Raw genomic sequence first — 21,711 nt, forward strand, 5'->3', positions numbered from 1 at the left:
AAAAATGATGTCACTTCTAACCCCTCTGTTTCTACCACACCCTGCGTGTAATCCATCAGCAAATTTCAAGACTGCCCACCCCGACACTCTTTCCATCCGGACGGGCTGTAATCGTCTTTCCCATGCAATCTTAAAATGTATTTTAAGTGGTCTCCTTGATTCGGTTCTGCCACATTCCTTTACTACTCTTTGCAGCAAATCTCAGAAGAGCAATCCTTTTAAAATGTAAATTAGATGATGTCATCTTTCCCTCCCAAAACAATGCAATGGCTATTTCACTGAAACCAAGGTCCTTAAAATCACCGCCAAAGCCACACAGGACCCAACTCTCTCCTTAACTCTCTGATGTCTTCTCTTAAGGTTGTAACTTTGCTGCCTTCATTCCAGCCACAAAGTCCCCCTTGCTCTTCCTAGAATGTGCCAGGCATGCTCCTTCCTGGGATCTTTGCACCATTGGCTTCCTCATGCAGCAGGTATTGGAAAGATTAAATTTCCCAATTTACTTAAGTAGTTTTTTTAAAGTCACTTTCTCACTGAGCTTTCCTGGATCAGATTATTCAAAGTATTCATGAATGGCCTTACATTCTTCTACTTTCTATTTTTTTTCTTTTCATAGTACCTACCACCTTTTAAGATATTACATACTTAAGTTTAATTAGATTCCATTTGTTAATTTTTGCTTTTGTTGCGATTGCTAGGGGCATCGTTGTCATGAAATCTTTGCCAGTTCTTACGTCCAGAATGATATTGCCTAGGTTGCCTTCCAGGGATTTTATAGTTTTGGGTTTTACATTCAAGTCTTTAGTCCATATTGAGTTGATTTTTGTATGTGGTGTAAGGAAGAGGTCCAGTTTCAATCTTCTGATATGACTAGCCAGTTATCCCAGCACCATTTACACCATGGAATACTACGCAGCCATAAAAAGGAATGAGATCATATGAGCCCTTTGCAGGATCATGGATAGAGCTAGAGACCATCATCCTTAGCAAACTAAGACAGGAACAAAAAGCCAAATACCACATTTTCTCACATATAAATGGGAGCCAAACAATGAGAACATATGAACACAAAAAATGGAAAAATAGACACTGGGGTCTACCTCAGGGTGGAGAGTGGGAGGAGCGAGGAGCAGAAAAAAGAACTACTGGGCGCTAGGCTTAGTACCTGGGTGATGAAGAAATCTGTACAACAAACCCCGGTGATACAAGTTTACTCAAACAAGAAACCTGCACATGTACTGCTGAACCTAAAATAAAAGTTTTTAAAAAATAATTAAACCCATTATATCCAAGTACTTACTGTAGATAAGGCACCGTATCGCCCTAAAAAAGGTGTTACATACTTAGACATTATGTTAACTGTTTAATGTCTGTTTATCTCAGCCAAAATAGAAGCTCTGTAAGGTCTTGATCTACTTTGTTTGCTGATACATTTCAAGCCCTTAGAACCAGGCTTAGCGTTTAGTAAGCACCAATAATATTGGTCAAATGAGTGAATGGATGTACTAGTGAATAAGGCTCTTTGCTTTTGTTCTTCTGGCCCAGGGTCGCATTCTTTTAGGTTCTATGTCTCTTCTCCTGTATTCCCGGCTCCCATATAGTAGGCTGTCTTTCTGCTCATGGTATCCTCCATTTATGGTGTGAGATAATGACATAACAATGTATGTTAAGAATGAATATTCATTACAGGAAAAAGAACCTGAAAATTTCTCCTACTGGTTCTGCTGCTGTTTCTACTACAATTATTACTCTGCACAATTTTCTAAAATATTTTATTCAGGACCCCCTATTCTGGTTACACTGCTAAGTGTTTTCTAGTCACAGATAACTTTTATCTCTATAGGCTTATGAGGATAGGTATTATTAAGCATGTTTCATAAATGAGAAGACTGGAGATTGGGAGTGGAAGTTTAATTAGAGTGCGTACTATCAAACCATAAGTAGTGGAATAGGAACTCAAACTCTGGGCTACTCGCTTCTAAAATATTCTTAACCACAGATGTACACAGTCTCTCACCTAGGGAACAAACTGCGTGGGTTTCCTGGCAGTATATCAGTCATATTGTGATTTGGTTATGTGTACTTTTGCTCCATAACTTTAGCCCAAATTGAATGGAACTTGAAAAGACATACGAATGGGGGTATTTCTATGTAGTGTAATTGAACATATGAGCAGGGACATGCTGAGTGATGTGACATAATAGAAAACATTATGATATCACCAATAATTTAAAGTATGGAACTAGGATAGACTTATCTGAGGTTTTTATTTTCAAAATTTTTAAATTGATTTTTTTAAAGAAAGTCATAGAAAAGTACAGAGAAGAAAGCGAGCAATGAGCATCACTTGTAATTAACGAGTGTTAATATTTTGTCAAATTTGCCTCAAATCCTCTTTTTTTTCTAATTGCATTCTTCTCCCTCCATCTCCAGAAATAATTGCGATTAAGAATTTGATTTATATTTTTCCAGTCCAAACTTATCTCTTTGCTATGTATGTGTCTATAAACAACATATAGCACTCATTATATCTTTCTTATTGTGTTTTTGTAACTGGACATTTGTAATTTGACATCTATCCCTCTTAGGACCAAGGCTATTATTTCTAATAATTCTCTACTCCTAAAATTGCCATTGTGTGGCAAATGATGGCCAGAGTTAAAGGCCTTAAGTTCTTTTTGTCACTTTTTCAGGAGACTTTTTTCATCTAAACATCTTTTGTAATAAGCAATATGTGAACAGTATTATTTAGCACATTTAACTCTGTCAACAGTTTTCAGTGGATAGTGTGAAGACCTTTTTAAAAAAGTCATAACTCGATGCCTCTGGATATGCTGAAATCCTCATGAAGCTGTTGTCTCTATTATATGTGAATACATCCATCAAGTGTTGATAGTAATGGTTGTAAGGTCCTTTGGTTTATAGCTCTAACCACATTGGGAATGATATATTTTAGTGGGGAATTAGTCTCTGGCATTGCTGAAACTGATTACTTATAGCATCACTCACACCATGTATATAACAAGTGCTGATGGTGTAGTATTTCAGCTGTGATGACATAAGAATTTTTTTTAACCTTATTGAGCCAGCTTCTGCCTTCTATTCTTGAACTCTTTTTTGACTTTGGCTGTGTGTGACTCAACAACTCTCTGTAAGTCAACAGCTGCCAGATGCTAAGTGTAATTAAGGCTTTACATGTATTTGTAACCTACGACATGTGTTCGGAACACAGGAAGCAAGGTAGCAAAGGAAGAAAAGGAAAACTCTTGACTCAGTTTTAATTATCCTCTGCCTGTTTAATGGATGCTAACAGGCACTAGGAAGCTATGGTCTTGCCATTTTTTATAAGCTCAATGGCTGGAGGCTTATTATGGTTTTAGACAAGTATCTACATCCTAACTGTAATTGGTGATGAGGCAGTTGATTTAAAAGAATTCTTTCACAAACAAGAGTATATCATTAACATTTCCCCTCAAATATTTGTGGTCTAATATACGGTGTGATTACTTACTGAGGCAAAGTATCTGCTATACATATATTCACCTGCTGATAGACTGTGATCCATCCATCTCACTAGATGTCAGAATGTAGATGAGTTAATTAACTCTTGAGATCTAGAATAATTCTTCTGTGATAGGAAAGTCAAAGTGTTTTCAAAACATCAAGCACATGATGGAAATAGGCACCTTGGTGAGTGCTGTAAATGTAAATGTCATGTGCCTTTTGGTTAATTTCAGTAATGTTAGCAGCGTCTCTACTGATATATCATACTTTTTGTATTTTTATGGAAAAGTAAGATATTGCATTACTTAATGGAATAAACATTAAATATATCTAAATATATGTAGCTTAACTAAAAACTGCATTTTATTTACATTGTGGCAGAATAAGCTGAAAATAGAACCCCATTTCATTGCTTATCATTTTGTAGTTTTATATTTACTATTAAGAGTAAAATAATAATAATAGTAACATGAATAATAATAGCTAATATCGATCGACTTATTGGTGTGTGTGTGTTTGTTACACACACCTACACACATATTTATTGCATGTGACCACAAGATGCAAGTACTATTATTCTTCCATTTTACAGGTGAGAAAATGGAAACAGAAGTGTTAAATAGCTTGATCAGAACAACAACAACAAAACAGTCCTCACAGCAAGTAAGAGAACTCTCCATCCAGGCAGATTTAATACAAAATAGAAGAAGAAATAAAAATAAGCAAAAGTCAGAAATCTGAGCATTGAATTGTTAGCCCACAGTAGGTTTTCATTGTGAGCAAAGACTGCTACCAGAACTGCAATTGGGAAATGACCTGAGGCTTAGAGAAACAAGGACATGAAACTGAGATTTCTGTAGTAAGCCAGGAAACCTAAAAAGAGGTATGTGTTCAACACTACCACATGCATATTGCCTGTGTAGAATCAAATACAAATTTTTTAGCAGGCAAGAATCCCAGTTTAGGCCTGTGTGATTTTTGAAAATTAAAATAAACCAACATATCTAAAATTAAATATAATTAAGTATGTAAGGACGGGCACGGTGGCTCACGCCTGTAATTCCAGCACTTTGGGAGGTCGAGGCAGGCGGATCACAAGGTCAGGAGGTCAAGACCATCCTGGTTAACACGGTGAAACCCTGTCTCTACTAAAAATACAAAAAATTAACTGGGCATGGTGGTGGACGCCTGTAGTCCCAGCTACTCGGGAGGCTGAGGCAGGAGAATGGTGTGAACCCAGGAGGTGGAGCTTGCCGTGAGCCGAGATTGGGCCATTGTACTCCAGCCTGGGCAACCAAGCGAGACTTCATCTCAAAAAAAAAAAAAAAAAGAAAAAGAAAAAAGAGAAAAAGGAAACAAACCTTCATAGTTAAGTGTGAGCAAGTCCATAAATAATTGATTTTGACCTTTAAAGTTTTAAAACATTAGAATTTATCATTTACATACTATTAACTATGTATAATAGAAAAACTAAACAACAATTGAAAAGCAATATCAGTTTTATAAATGAAATGCAAATTGTTGAAATTAAAAAAAGTTTAGTACATAACAGTGAATATGAGTTCAAGCACAATTAAAGAAATAATAAGAGTAATCATAAGAAATCAGCAACAGACTGCACAGAGAGAAAAGACATAAAAATACAACAGAAGCATTTAGAGAGAAAAAGGGTAGTGTAAGATCAGCTGAGTTTAATTGGTGAAAAGAATAGAGTATGGAAGTGAATAAATATATAAAAGAGGCAATGACTGAGACTTTTTATATTAAGAAATCATGAATTTACAGAAATAGAGGCACAAAATATATCAAGTAAGATTAGAATGCTAAATAGACTGGTACAACATACATATTGTAGTCCTTAGAGCACCACTAAAAAATTTGTGAAAAGATAGACAAAAAGCCTAGACAAAATTTAAATGAAAATTTTAAATAATTTATTAACTGACAACAATTAGGCAAAGAAATACAGAGGGAGGAAAATGCAGGGAGCACAAACAGTAAAACATAAATAATAAACCTAAATCCAGTCATATCAATAATTACATTAAATATAAATTGACTATCATACCAATTAAAAGACAGAGATTGTCAGATTACTTAAATAACAAGACCTACTTATATGCTGGCTACAAAAGGCATATGTCAAATGTAAAGACAACAGAAAAGTTGAAAGTAAATAAATGGAAATAGATGAGTCACACGTTTATTGCTTACAATAAAAATAAGAAAGCTGGCTTGACTGCTTTATGTAAGGCAAAATAGACTTTAAGATCACGAGAATTACAAGAGAAAAAGATGAGCATTTCAAATTGATAAAAGGGTCAATTTATTCTAGGGATATAAAAGTCCATGTGCCTAATAACATAGTTTTACAGCGAGAAAGAGAAGGAATAAAAGACAAAGCAAAATTAACAAAAATAAAGGAGGAAAGAGAAAAAAAACTACAGATTTAACTCTTTTCTCAGTAACTGAAAAAATATCTAGACAGAAATATAGGATACAGAGAATTTGAAAAACGTTGTTGACCACCTTGACCTAATAGACATTTATAGGACACTACACATGAGAATTCTCGTATCACATTATTTTTCAAGGAAAAATTCTGCAATATATTCTATATGTTGTGCTATAAAATAAGTCTCAATAAGTTTCAAGATGGAAATCCTGGAGAGTTTGTTTTCTGTCCACCAAGCATGTAATTTAGAAATCGGTATCAATCAGACAAGTCCCAGATATTTGGAAGTAAAATTATACACTTCTAAGTAACCTGTGGGTCAAAGAAGTAGATGAGAAATTTAAAAATTTTGGAACTGAATGATTTGCATGCACAATACATTCAAATTTTGGGGGTACAGATAAAGAGGAAAATATTATAGGTTTGCAAATTTACTTAAGAAATAAAGAAAATATTTCAAATCAGTGGTCTACATTTCTACCACAAGAACCTAGAGAAGGATGCGAAAAAAAAACTCAAATTAAGTAGAAATAAATAAGATAAGTGCAGAAATTAGGGAAATGGAAAATAAACAATACAATAAATTAAAGCCAACAGCTGTTTGAAAAATCGATAAAATAAAACTCCAGTAAGAATGATCAATTTAAAAAAAGAAAGGATCCCTCATATCAAAAATGAAAAAGAATATTGTTAGAGATTTACACATATTAAAAAAAGTCATAAATGTTTGTGAAATTGACAAATTCCCTGTAAAACACAATTAATATTAGAAAGCATATATTACCTCAGAAGTCTTTATTAGGGTCACCATATATTGATGATAAAATGTTCAATCCATCAGAAAGCTATAATGCTAAGCTTACAACAGATACCTATAAAATAACCTTAAATAGACACAGAGCAAACATTGACAAAACAGTATTGAGAAACACCCATCACAGTAAGAAATTTCAATATGTATCTTACAATTATAGATAGGACACACCAACAGCAAATTAGTAGTAATGCATAAAATGTATAGCATGAAATGCTTATAATAATAAAGAAGAATGGCTGAACATTAAAGACATAAAGGATCAAATTTTGAAGGTATAGAAAACAACAATTGAATGAACTTAAAGAAAGAAATAATTTGTATACATAAGGGTAGAAATTGATAAACTAAAAACATACACAGACAGTAGGTAGAGTCAGAAAAACAGAATTTTTTTCTTTTGAAAGAAAAAAAATTTTATTGGTGAAACCAATTCAGTTAAGAAAAAGAAGGCACAAATAAATATTATGAGGAATGAAAATAAAGACAGTATTCTACAAACCTAGCAGAAATTTTTAAAAAGCCTAAACAATACATGGATAACCTATTGTATTTATGTCAACCTATTTGAAAGCATAAATGAAATGGGCACATTCCTAGAAAATTTATTGTTCCTAAATTTTCTAAATCAAGTCACGACAGAATAGAAAATAGTGATAATTCTATGTAAAGAAATAAAGCAAGTTTCTTCCTCTGTAGACTGATGATCATCATAACAGCTACATTTGTTTTTTGGTTATTCTGATGCAGGCAACAATCTAAGCATTTTCCGCTGCTTTGTGTCATTCAGTACCCTCCTCCACCCTGTGAAAGTAGGTGCTATTTTTATGTCCCTTTTATAAATGAAGTCAGCAGAAGTAATTAATTCTAAGACTATCTGGTCAACAAGTATTTTTAAAACAGACATTCTAACTCCTGATTTTCTTAACCTTAGGCTTTCTGGTGACTGTTTTGTAGGGCTGCTTTTTTAATTAAAAGGGAAAACTATATAAAAGCATTTAGGACAGTGCTTGACACATTTCGAAGCCTTCAGCAACTGTAAACTAACCTAGTAGCCTTGCAGCTAACTCACTACTGTCTCTTTCCCTCTCTCTCTCTGATGAAAAAAATTGTTTAGGGAGGAAGAGTCTCATATAGTCAGGTGAATGTACGTGTTTGTAATGCTCTCACATAGGATAACTGATTGGTATAGTTTTTAATACTGAAATTGATTTTTAATTTCGTTGGAATTTTCATCAGCAGAAAACCATCTCCAACTAGCCAGGCTCCTGGACATTTCATTTTTATTTATGAACTGCCAGTTTTTCAGCAGAACCCTTTTGTTGTGGCTGATTTTGGGTTTTCCAAATTGGGCTTTGTTCAGATTGGAATGGGAAAATGCCACCACATCAGAGGAGGATGCCACCTTCACCTTTTTCTTTGAAAGTTATAAGCTTACAGGAAAACCTAGGATACTGGAAACTCTTCTGTCTTCACTAGCTATCTTGGTGTTTCCTTGATTTAGTATGTGTTTATTAACATTGGAATGGTTCTAGTTACAAATTGTAAATGTTTGGACACATCAGAAGATATTTATATAGATTAAAATAATGAGTCTAAAAGTTTACAAGTATCAAAATATCAATCTCTTAGGTGTCATATATTAAAAAATGTAATTCTTAAAGTACACTTCTGAACTATAAATATTTGGCTTAAACTTTTATGAATAATAATGCATGTACACTTACTCTGTTGTTTTAAGCCAGAGGATTTTGGGTGAACAGTTTTATCAACATTTGGGAAAATATCTAAATATGTAAAAACAGATGAACTTTAAAAGGGCATTAAAAGAGAGTTTATGTGAAGACTTTTAGGATATGCAAGCATAAAACATTAGTATTCATAAATACTTCCTCTGGTGCCTTCCAAAATGGTGATCATTAAATATGTAAATATGTAGGCTTTTATATTTGTATAAAAATAATATTTTAGATAATGTTGATAACGGTTTTAAACTGATTATTTTGTATGGCTCACACATATCTAAAATTGGCCAACATTTAAATATAACATATTTAAATGCGAGATAACAATTTGGCATTTCATTTTGATTCGTCAAACAGAAATAAAATTATATTTTATCACTTACAACTGCAACATTTTTCTTGATAACTTCCTATGGGCAAAAACTTAAGGCATCATGTCAAATCACTTCAATTTCTTTGATAAAAAGTACTATAACGTTATAATATCTATCTTGTTCTTAAATATCTGCTAGAAAAAATTGTACTCCGTATTCATTCTTGACTTTAAAATGTACGCTCTAACATTTGCACAAGAAAAATGACCCATGTTTGTTTACAAGGGATTCTCTTTGTTTTAGGATGAATGATTTTAGAAAAAGGCCGCTTAAAAAAGGAATCAATATTCAAAAGAACAAATATTTCAAATTAAATAGTAAAAATAATTTATTGCAACTGTATCTTGAAAAAAATAAACCTAATTATCAAAACTATATTTCAGTTTGTTTAATTTCATTTACTATTAGAACTAGGCATATTTTGCATAGTTCAGTTTAAATTTAATATTATTCACCATTTGAATGATGCATATTTTTTTTCAAAGTGATAAAGAATAACAGTTTGGGGGTGGGGCATATATAGTCATGTTACAGCAAAATTGTTTGATTGTACCACATTATATCCTTCCCTTTAGGCTTGCATTTTGCAGCAGGATCATAGAGGGTCATTTTTTTTCCAAAAAATACTTGATGAGTTCATTAATTTTCCTAAGGGCTTCTCATTAACCTTTTATTTAAATAATTATCAAGTTGAGATTTTCTTGGTATGCGATATGACCAATGATTTTTTTACTATATCCTGGCCAATTGAAATATTACATTATGAAACCCTGGATCGTATTTAAATCTTCTGTTATAGTAAGCCTCTTCTGACACTGAGCCGATGGGAATAGTGGGATACTGTGTCTTGACAGCCAGGTGGATGTAAAGGTGCACTTTGTGTATACTGTGTGTATTTTGACAAGGTGGGGAAGGGGGTGCAGTGAAAGAGCGCTGCTTCGTCGCGGCAGGGCAGAGTTGAGATTTTAGAACCCTCCCCTACCCCGACCCCAGGCCTCTGCTGATGACAACCTCGCCGAGAGGGAGAGAGTTACCTCCTACCATTCCCCTCAGGTCCTCTTCTGATCATGGTGGTGAAATTATATTTAACATTTAGCCTTCTCTGCCCCCAGCAAGGAGAGAGGGAGGGCCGGGGATAAAAGTCCGGGATCCCCGCGCTGGTCTCCACGGACAACACTTGGTCTTTTAAAATTTTACTCTGGTGTGTTTGTAAAAGTGTAGGGATGGGGCTCCTTGCTACAGCAGGCTGTACTTGGGGCTTGTTTTGTCTGCTGCCGTTTCCGATTTGCAGGTTTCTCTAGCACCAGGTTTGGAACATATGAGGCAAAAATAAACCCCAGGGAACTCGCCACCATGTAGTTCCTGAGGCTCCAGGACCCTGTTAAGTCTACCTTGTCCTGTCCCATTTTTCAGAAACTGCTTATGTGATTTTTGTATGTAATGTCCAGGGGTTTTAGCTGTACTTAGTGGGAAAAGTAGAAAAGGGGAACACTAAATCTTGGTCCAGAACCAGATGTCTGTCAAATCAGATTTTGAAGTTCCCATCGTCGTGACCACACTATTTCTATCTTCTCTTGTTAACTGACTTAATTCTGTTAGATTTTCGTTATTCTGTGACCTTTTTGATGAACTATTTTTTTTTTTTTTGCATAATTTTTTTTGACTTCATGAAAATCTGCAACTTCCCAAGCTTTACAATCTAACTATAGATTGGCACCATATTACTTTCTGCTATCAGCAAGTAATTAATTACTTAGACGTTGATAGGGTAGTTGATATGAGAAGAGATACTAGGAGAAAGTGGGCAGGGATGGGTAGGGATTAATTTTATAAGTGGTCATTCGTGACTATTTTCATGTTATTACAACTTTTATTTCTCTGTATAAAATGTCTTCTCTTAAATTCAGGGTGCTTGCATAACAAACATTTAGACAATGAAAGTTTTCTGTATTGCATACAGTTAGCTTTTATCTTCTTGCCCTTGTAGTATAAAATCTGTTCCAATGCTGGCATTTTCAGTGCTATTTGTGTATCCTGGTATTACCATGACATGATAATTCTGACTTAACTACATATGTGCTTTTCCTAGTTAAAGGTTATTTTAAAGTTGGTAAAAACTTAGAAAATAAAGCCATGATCACAACGCATAGACATATCTCTCCTTAAAATTGCATCCCAAATAGAATTAGTGGGTCAAAGGATGACCCTTGAATTCTGTTGCAAAATTTCTCTCTAAAAAAGGCATGGAGGCTGGGCGCGGTGGCTCACGCCTGTAATCCCAGCACTTCGGGAAGCTGAGGTCGGCAGATCACGAGGTCAGGAGATCGAGACCATCCTGGCTAACACGGTGAAACCCCGTCTCTACTAAAAATACAAAAAATTAGCTGGGTGTGGTGGCGGGTGCCTGTAGTCCCAGCTACTGGGGAGGCTGAGGCAGGAGAATGGCGTGAAGCCGGGAGGTGGAGCTTGCAGTGAGCCGAGATAACGCCACTGCACTCCAGCCTGGGCGACAGAGTGAGACTCCGTCTCAAAAAAAAAAAAAAAAAAAAAAAGGCATGGAGAGGATCTGGATTATACACTGTGGTTACGATCAAGAAAAGACAATTTAACGTCCAAGATATTTATCAAGAGAGTTATTTTAAGACTTGCGTTCCCCTCTTTTGATCACTGAACAGTTTTTAGACATTAACATTCTCTCCCAACCTTAAATTACACTAAAATTGCTTTATGTAAATATTATAGATTGCATGTAATCATTTATCTATAAAAATATTGATTCTGGCCTTGATAATGTACCATGGGGCCACACTGGGTGAGTTATCGGCAACAGCCATAGAGCACATACCTGAAATAAAATGTATTGGCACATCATCTATATGCACTTTTATCAGTGATATCAGGAGACTGGAGGCAGATAGAAGATAAATAATACATATGTATTCCATGAATACTGATATATTGTGCCTCCTTGTTATCTTTCGGAAAGATAGTAAAGAAGAATGAAGGGTTCACGGCTTTCCACTAGAAATCTTAGCTTGGAGAATCACACAATGAGTAGTTTCTCTCTTTCATTCAAAGCTGCCACAGAGCTTACTGAAAACATAATTATGCAAGATGAATTAGGGCAAAATCAGTCTCCCATCGATGAGCAAAGTAAGTGCAAAACAGTAAGTTGAACTAGTATTAAAAATGCTTCCATACTAATTTACATTCTGAGAAGTCTGTATAGAATGCAGGGCTTCTTGCTGTAAGATAAAATACATGGAAAACAATGGTTGGAAATCAATCCATATAGAAGAATATTTGGGAAAACTGGGTATGGTATGAGCAAACTGAACTAGGTATGTGTGATAGCTTCTCAATAGAGTAAATCCCCAGTCCTTTGGAGAGTTCACCCCAAACTAGATGAACAGCTGGTGAACAGGCTGTGAAGGCATGAGGCTTCCTTGCACCTCCTTGACCTGTGCAAGGCATGAGGTCACCTTGCACCACGATGTGACCTCCATGGCTCCCTGTTCTTTTTTTTTTTTCTTTCTTTCTTTTTTTGAAACGGAGTTTCGCTCTTGTTGCCCAGGCTCAGGCTGGAGTACAATGGCGTGATCTCAGCTCACCACAACCTCCGCCTCCCGGGTTCAAGCGACTCTCCTGCCTCGGCCTCCCGAGTAGCTGGGATGACAGCCATGCGCCACCACACCCGGCTAATTTTGTATTTTTAGTAGAGATGGGGTTTATCCATGTTTGTCAGGCTGGTCTCGAACTCTTGACCTCAGGTGATCAGCCTGCCTCGGCCTCCCAAAGTGCTAGGATTACAGGAGTGAGCCACTGCGCCCGGCCTGTTCTTTTCCTATGTAATATTTATCACTGTATGGATTGCACTTTGTTTATGTGATTCTTTGATTAATGCCTTTTTCCCCAATTAGACTGTAAATGTCACGGACTATATTTTTATAATGCACACTGTTATATCCCTGATGCCTCACACAGTACTAGGAACAATAAATATTTGTTGAGTGATTTAATAACTGGATAGACCCATTTTTTTTTTCTTTCTCCTGAGTATATGGCTCACCAGCTTCATATGTTAAGCCAGCATACCTGAAAAAAGCTTGGTCCAGAACCTGTCCCAGGTATTAATACTTACAATGAGGTTCCTATTCTTTGAGTTAGTGGAGAGTAGAAAGATACCAAACTAGGAATTGTGGGGAAATGGTGGCATTGGCAAGGAGTGAACCTGTTGGAAAGTGAAGATGGAAAGGTAATTTTAAAAAAAAATCAATATTGATTTTAGAGGAAAATCTTCCTTTCTATATACCAATGTAAACATACCCATTTAGCTTTTCCTGGCAAATTCAGCACAGACCTTCCAATTTTCTTTACAATGCTGTTCCTTTGTGGCTCGGGGGCTATAAGCTTGAAGGTGAAACTCTTAAAGTGCACTTTTTCTTTTCTAAAATTTGTGGTTACTTTTTAAATGTATGCAAATCTTACTTGATTCCTGAAGACCTCAAGTTTGTTTTCTCATAAAAATAAGATTTCAATTTCTTATCTCAAGTAATTTTAACTAAAGAAGGGGCACTGTGTGTACTCCATGTCCTCCCATGGCCCTCAGCCCACTGTTAACCTCTGGAACCCAGGCCAAAAACCACATGCAATGCTCTTCACAAAGCCTCCTGTCCTCGTACAACTTTTCCTTCTTTCCTGAGGAGGTCTTTGAAACTAGTTCTAGATAATGAGATGTGGGAAAACCATGTTAAAAGTTGTCTTAATACACACCCACTCCGTTTTAAATGGGATTACATAGCTACAAATCCTCACATGTGGAATAAAAATATGTGTTTTAGTTTGGGTTTTCATTTATTGTGGGAAAATGAAGCAACGTATCTTATGACTCTGTCCAGAAGGAACTTGCTCTCTAAGGACAAGATGGAAGAATATTAATATCAAATGACTTTTTTTCAATGACTTAAGGATGAGAAAAGCAACAATAGAAAGATCTTGTAATATTATGTATACACACATACACACATACTCAGTAACTTCATTTTCATAGACTACTGAGACTGAAATATAAATTTTAATGTATAATTATGAGACAGTACCAAGGATGCAAACTGGAACAGAATACACTGGGCAGAGAATTTCAGAGAGCATGATAAACTGTACCCAGGGAATAAACAGCAGCACTTAGCAGTGTGCTGATGGCAGAGAGGACTTCCCTCTTCACTGCACAGGTAGTGGGTAACCACCCCATGCTGACGGGAACCTGCACTTGGGTTAGCTCTCCAATGAATAAGTTTCATTCTGAAGAGACAATTATGTATAGAATTGGGCTTGATTCCATTTACACAACCAAATTAGGCTGGGAAAGCTCAGTGTTCCGTGAAGACAAGAAAAAAACTCAGAATAAAAAGACATATGGCTATTACAAATTAAAGTCCCACTAGGTTAATGTGAGCTACACAGTGGTTTGGTGGTTTGTAAAATAAAAGGTAAAAAATGATATCGAGTATGTAGGCTACCATAGAGTGTCAAGTTACATCAAGAGTTTAGAGACAGAATGATAAGGAATGATTTTAATGTAATAGATATACGTAGAGTGGGTAAACTCCTGGCTTTGGTGTTATTTATGAGGTTTTCTCCACTCATAGCAGAGAAGTGCATTTCTTCACTGCAGTTTTTTCATTGTCATAAATTGGTTAAAGACAAAAGAAATCAGCATTATACATCAGTAAGTAGAGTGGACCACATGATTCTATCTGTTTTGCATTGAAATCTTAAAATATCTTTTAAGGAGCCAAGTAGTAAGCACAAATAAATAAACTGCACAAAAATGTTGCCAGGTTTGCTTTTGCTGGAGACTGCTGACACTATAGAAGCAGCACAAGTTGGGGGTCTGCAGGTACAGAGGTGAACCTGGATCTGCTGTGTGCCCAGGTGTGACCTTGGACATGGTGTTTAACCTCTCTTTGTAAAGTGGTGATGTCAACACCTAAAATGCTGGGCTATGATGGTATTTAAATGGCATAAAGCCTAAAGGTATCTGGCCCATTTTCTGACACCTAATAACACACTTTATAGAACATGACAACGTGTTCAATAAAAACCTATTCTCTTTGCTCCCTGTCAGATCATGAGTTCCCCCTATAGGTCCCCATGTGCACACATTCACTTTCCATAAGTGAGGCCAACTTGTGGCTTTAAATTGTGTTAGCAAAGAGAGATTCTTTGATACCATTTAGAAACCAAAGGACTAGCTCTTCATCCCTAGGATGCTGATTTCAGTGACACATTACATATACATACCTAACATAACCTCATTTCTGCCAATGATGGACCACATATAAAACATGGTCTTGTAGGATTATAATACTGCATTTTTAGTGTATCTTTTCTATGTTTAAATACAAAGATACTTGCCACTATGTTACTTTGCCTACAGTATTCAGTACATAACATGCTGTGCATGTTTGTAGTGTAAGAGCAGTAGACTAAACCTAAGCCTAGGTGTGTAATAGGCTAGACCATCTAGGTTTGTGTAAGTCACTCTGATGTTCTCAGAGCAAACATCACCTAAGGATGCATTGCTCAGAACGTATCCCTCTCTTTAAGCAATGCATGATAGCATTTATTAAAAACGACTAGTTTGGCACATGTTATATGAGGCACACAATCACCCTGAGAAGATTTTAAGAGATTAATGCCCAGATATTATAGATGAGAAAATTGGGGTTCGTGGAGTTACGGGAATTGCCATAAATGAGACTTGTCAGTGGAAACTAGGACGGGCACCCAGGTCTTCTAGCTGCCACTCGTATTTATTACAGGGTTAACGCTGTATGACCTGAACCTTAATCTGATCCCTGCGGAGGGATCAGATCCAGGTATTGCGACCATCAAGATGCATGGCCTTGGATAAGTGCCTTAAATCCTCTGGTCCCGTTTCCTCATCTACAAAAGGATTACAGTAATATTATCATCTTCATAAAGTTGCAAAACATTAAAAAATATAAAAGTTGCAAAGTAAAAGGTGCACAAGTAAGCACTTGGTGTATATTAGCTATTTTGATACGTTCCGGGTTTTTTCAGCTACATGGAGCTACCTAGACAACAGGGTCAACATGCCTAAAAATCTCTGAAATAAAATCTGAGCATTTTGTCCTGTCATCGATATTTACTTTCTTTCTTTTGTTTGTTTTTCAAAGATATCCCACTGTCCTGAATACTCTTGTCCAAGATCTGTTTCTGTACACCATGGTGAATTTGATGTATCTGTCAGATGGGAAAAGTGGCTGCTTTTTTGTAAGGATAAATTTTAACTTTGTAAAGCATCTCACAAATTTTAATCAGCTTCTCTGTCACTGTCACCCTAGGAACCAACTTCACCCTTGCAGAACTGGGCATCTGTGAGCCCTCCCCACACCGAAGCGGCTACTGCTCCGACATGGGGATCCTTCACCAGGGCTACTCCCTTAGCACAGGGTCTGACGCCGACTCCGACACCGAGGGAGGGATGTCTCCAGAACACGCCATCAGACTGTGGGGCAGAGGGATAAAATCCAGGCGCAGTTCCGGCCTGTCCAGTCGTGAAAACTCGGCCCTTACCCTGACTGACTCTGACAACGAAAACAAATCAGATGATGAGAACGGTAGGCCTGCTTCTTAAATACCTTTTAACGTTCTGTGCACTGCACCACGTGGGGCTTTGAATGTTTTTGTTTTTTAATGAAGCGGCGTCATAAAACCATTCATTTTCTTTGAAATCGACCTTGTCTACCCAGTGTGAGCCGGGGGGAAGTAAACCAGCAACCCTCCAGCACACAAGAAATGAGAAGAGAATTTTAAAATCACATTCTGATGATAACACAGCATTCAGGTGTAGTCAGTTGGTCTTATTAGCAAGTAAATTACATTGCAAAAGAGGCGGCTTGATAAACTATGACCTATACCTAGAAAATGTCCTCTCTCCACAAGTTTCTAGGTCTTTGTATTGATTTCTCCTTCCCAGTAAATGGAAACCTGGGTTATTTTTTTTCGTGACGATCTCTTAAGAATCCCACCTTATCTTAGACTTTCATTTCCAGGCGGCAATGCCTCATATCCGTATTGAAGATCAAACTTGGAACAGGTGCTCTGGAGCTTAATAATGACAAATAGGAAGAGACTTGTCTTCAGAAAAAGAATTCTTTATATGTTTACTTTTCCCCTTGGCAACTATGTAGGTTAATGGTTTCCCCCGTCTTCTGTCACAAATCACTATTGCCTATCCATCAGCTTTCTAGGTGGATTTTAATGAAACTTTGAAAATTAAATCCTTCCGATCATTAAGCAGTAAATATAGAGAAGCCTAAGCAAAGTCATTAAAGAGATAAGGTGCTTTTTTGTGGGTTTCTGAGCAATTCCGAAGTGTGTTTAGTCAAAAACATTTTTTTAAAAAGATAAATTGCATTAGGTTACAGCTGATTTAAGAAGAAAACATCAAATGCTATGTGGTTTGTTTTGAATAGATGGCATGTTTGCTAAAAGAATTACTATTACCATTAAAATGTTTACAAATAGATCAGTTAAGAAGGTTTATATAAAATATTATAAACTTCTGCCAGAGCAGCTTTAAGTATTTCCTTTCATTTAAAAAAGAAAAAGGAAATTTGCAGGCGGACAGCTTATTGTGAATGCAAAAGCATAGCTAAATATCATTTAATCTCAAAACTGTGTTGAAAATACATCATTTCCTGGGTAAGTCGCACATACTTAAAAAGATGTCACTTTTTTGAATTTAAATTTATGTTTAATTTTGAAATAATTTATTCTACAGTGGGGACAAGGGGATGTGTCTTACTTATGCCTCCGTTCATGTAGCTAATCAAGGTGTACTCTCAAGGAAAAATCTGCACTTGACTCCTTTTGAATTTTAACAAAATTCTGACACTTGGCACATTTGACACTCTGAGGTGCTTATTTAATAGGAAATTACTTTTAGAAGTTTCCATAAAAGCATATGTTGAATCCATTTACTGATGTCCTTTTTCAGCTTCATTGCGTGTGTCAGATACTATTTAAATGAAGGCAATTTGATTGCCTAATAAATAAAATCACTTGTAATCCAAGAATTTATGGCACATTTTAAACAAGGAATTTTAGCAAGTCCCTCATAGTTGGTATTCTTATACCTATAGCGGGAACCGTCTATACAGAGTTATTTATACATATTTATAGACCTGCACCTTCTCCCATTTAAGTTATATGCATCTAAAAAACTCATCTAATAAGGGAGGGTTTCTGGTGAAGCCAAGGGCACAAAAAATCCTTGCCGTGAATTTACCTAGAAGAGTTATGGATGAAAAAAAATCTGAAATTCGACATATATTTGGTAGATCAATAGTAGTTTCATTTTTTTCGTATTATTTGAAACATCGTATTTGAATAATTTTTACTTTCTGCGAGTCTATGTAAGTCCCTGCATACTGATAAGAAATAAACCCTTAGATACAGTGTCCTGATTCTTCCCTATAGTGCTAGTTGCAGTGCAGTCAGAATTACATAAAGAGAAATGTACTTAGAAGCACTAAGCAACTCTGTATGTGAGTGTGGCTGGCAAGGCACAAAGGAGGTATTGAAGCCAGAGTTCAAACTAGGTGAGAGATGCTTATTTTAAAATATACAGGTAGAATGTCTTTGTTTTTCTTTTTAAAACATTTTTTCAATACTTTACATATTCAAAAGAGGTACATAATGTATCTTCTGTTCTCATTCTTGGCCAGAAATAAAAATAAGAAATTTTACACATCACATCATAAACTCTTTAAGCAAATACAAATTGAAGTGTGAGCAACTCTGCAGGCAGAGGTGTTAACTTCAGTAAACTTCTTGCTCTTTCTCTCTGACGAATTCTGTTTAGCTCACAAAGAAATCAATGCTTTTTCACATCACTGATTTTATGAAGTTTGGGAATGTATTATCATATAGATTGACAGTTGCCCCACTGGTTCCACACCACGGCATGGACACTTACAAAGCCATCATTAATTTCTCACACTTGTACCCAGCGATGGCTTCCTCCATAATAAACACTGTGTCCTTCAGAACCAAATCAATAACCTTTTAGGTATGCCCTTCTTGAAGAGGAAGTAACAGGAATCTATACTTTGAGAAAGAAGCTCTCCAATTTGATTTTAGGTTTTAAAGATACATGGTCAGAAAATGAATCTTTTCTGTGGGGTTCCATATGTTTTAATTTCATTTCTTGGTGGGATTTTGGGATACATGGATTTTTCACCGTGTTTACTTAAAAATCTCCCTTAAAAAATTCCAGTTGTGATTTTGCTAAGCATAGTTAATGAGTGAAGACAGATCTTGGAAACCAACTTCCTTTTTGGTAATATGAAGTGTATATTCAGTCTGCAAAGTCATATAGTAAAATCTTTAATTTTGCCAACAGTTCTCCCTAGATCAATGTTGATTGTGCTTCCTACATGCTGCTGTGACAAAAATGACCCATTGGATAACTTGACAGTCCCATCAAACAGATGAACCTGTCTTTCTTTTCTTTCTTCTTTTTTTTTTTTTTTTTTTTTTTTCTGGTAGTGTAGACACCATAGTGCTTCATCCTACACTCACTGATTTAGCCTCTGCATTAACATTGTGCTGGCTTGGATTGGGTTGCTTCAAATACATAAAACTCTCAGATTCGTGTTATCTTTTCAAGTTCTTTAATCCTATCTTGAAGTCAGTTATGATTTGGCTAGAAATGGCAATGAGAGTTGAGAACAGCCTGGCCAAGTTTTTGCTGCTGTGAAATTTGAAAGGGCTTTCCTAGTAACTTTAAATTAGAGTCCATACTTTTGTTTAATAATAAATGTCCCACTTAAAATATGTCCTCTCTAAGGCCATTTGTATTATCTGAGTTATGGAGAAAAAGGGGTAGTCACTAATACACAAGAATAACTAATTGCCTCCTTAAAGATGCAAAGCAGTACAAACTGTAAAATTCTAGTCTATGTTCTCTTGACTCCCTTAGGCGATTTCTTCACTTAGGGACTTAAAAATTTCCTTTTTTTTTTTTTTTTTTTTTTTCCTTCCAGCAGAATTCTAGTTTCAGTTATTTTATTGGAAATCCAGAAAGGGAAAAAACAAAAAAACAAAAAACAAAGAAAATAAAGTTGGTATGAAATAGGAAGCCAGAAATGGCAGTAAGTGAAATCTGGTGTTGGTTAAATCTTTAAGAAAATTATTCTTCCCCTCCCCTCTCCATGTCCACCCAAAGTAAATAAGTACAATGTTCATTTTCATCTGTTGTAATTGGGAAATTTACAATCCTCATAATGTACTTTGAGGTTGAGATATAAATGTTGGGTTAATTCCATTGCATTTCACAAAATGCATTTATAAAACAAGCTGGCTCTGGGCACGTAATGGATTTATGTAAAGCGTATTTGTGAAACACAGATTCTATTAGATTGAGTCCTTTTGGCAAAAGGTCTGTAGCGTATCTGTCTCCTCGGCAGAGTTCCAACACACCCAGGTACTCACTGCTTGTTAACTGAGACATGAGGAATGAAGCCTGAGGGAAGGAAGGATTTTCCTTAACACCAGGGACAATGTCCTTAGATTGTTACTGCCAACCAAGTTGCATTCATTTGTCATTTAAGGTGAGTTACTTAAATTTTTCTCCTTTCTCTCCAGAAAGCGGCCTCTCAATAAATCTAGCATTGGAGCGTTTCTTAAGTAAACACAAACTAAACATGCGAGTGGAATTCTATTTCTACTCCCACTCTATTACTCTTACATGCTCAAATTAACTTTGTATTTTATAACCCACTCTACTCCTTTCTTCTCCCTAATCCCTCATGTAAAATCACAGAGAATGCCTGGAACAGACATAAAAACTTACTACGAGCTCCAGACCTAGCCAAAGGCCCATAATTTTGCTGTTAAGGAAGTGAAAGGTCAGTGGTAAGAATAGTGAAAGAGGTAGCTACAAAAAGCATACATTCATATTTGACTGTGCTTGATGTTGATATGGGATGATTTCTTTTCCAGCCACATTTTATGAAGCCAATTTCCATGGAACTAAAGAAAATTGTCTCAATTTCTTAAAAACAAAACAAAATTTGAAAACATAACAAAAAACAAAACAAAACAAAACAAAACAAAAACCCAGAACAAAGTTTTAAGCCATTTGGATGACATTGATTTCAATTTGTGTTTTTAGGCTTTATTTTATATACCTGTACATTTAAAAGAATACCATTATAAAGAAGAGTATGAAATGAGTTATCATGGATTTAAAAAAATGAAGGACACGGACACAAAATATCATAGGTTCTGTCTTTTCCATTCCTAAATGAAAGAATGATCTCCTTTACATTTTTCTAATTCAATTCCCTCAAAGTCCAGGTATTGGAGGCTATAGAGAAGACTTATTTTTAAAAAGTTTATTAATGGGAGTCTTAATATATGATTACTATGATGCTAAAACACAGCTGATAATAACATACAACCAGAGGCAAAATGTAAGAATATCACATTGTCACATGGCATGATATGAAAGCTAGAAGTGAAAGGATTGATGTTCTGCAAATGGACTCGTATGAGACTTTAGAGGTTTACGTTTTTGGCAAATTAAGCAATTCTTACGTTACTGTAAAGGAGAACAGAGTACGTCAAGGAGCGTAGGAGTCTGTGCCTTATTTCAGTGCTGCACTTTCCAGATTATAAACTTTAGTGGCATGGTCTTTAGTTATTTATATATTTCTTTCTTTCCTTTGGTGGTTTCTTTCATGTTTGTTAATGCTCCCAGGGGCTATCAAGGAATGGCTCCAT

The 21,711-nt window shown here is 35.9% G+C and overlaps 1 protein-coding gene across 12 annotated transcripts in view; it reads left to right on the forward strand.

The window, feature by feature from the left end:
- TENM2 (teneurin transmembrane protein 2) overlaps positions 1-21,711 on the forward strand; it is a 3,953,434-nt gene that overhangs the window by 3,050,779 nt on the left and 880,944 nt on the right. For all 12 annotated transcript variants that reach the window (XM_054685270.2, XM_054685273.2, XM_054685274.2 and 9 more), the window contains one exon: positions 16,263-16,538. In XM_054685270.2, the coding sequence (XP_054541245.1) occupies positions 16,263-16,538 (276 nt within the window). The remainder of the gene's footprint in view (positions 1-16,262; positions 16,539-21,711) is intronic.

The sequence above is a fragment of the Pan troglodytes genome, chromosome 4 (genome assembly GCF_028858775.2).
Source record: "Pan troglodytes isolate AG18354 chromosome 4, NHGRI_mPanTro3-v2.0_pri, whole genome shotgun sequence".
Classification (NCBI taxonomy): Eukaryota; Metazoa; Chordata; class Mammalia; order Primates; family Hominidae; genus Pan; species Pan troglodytes.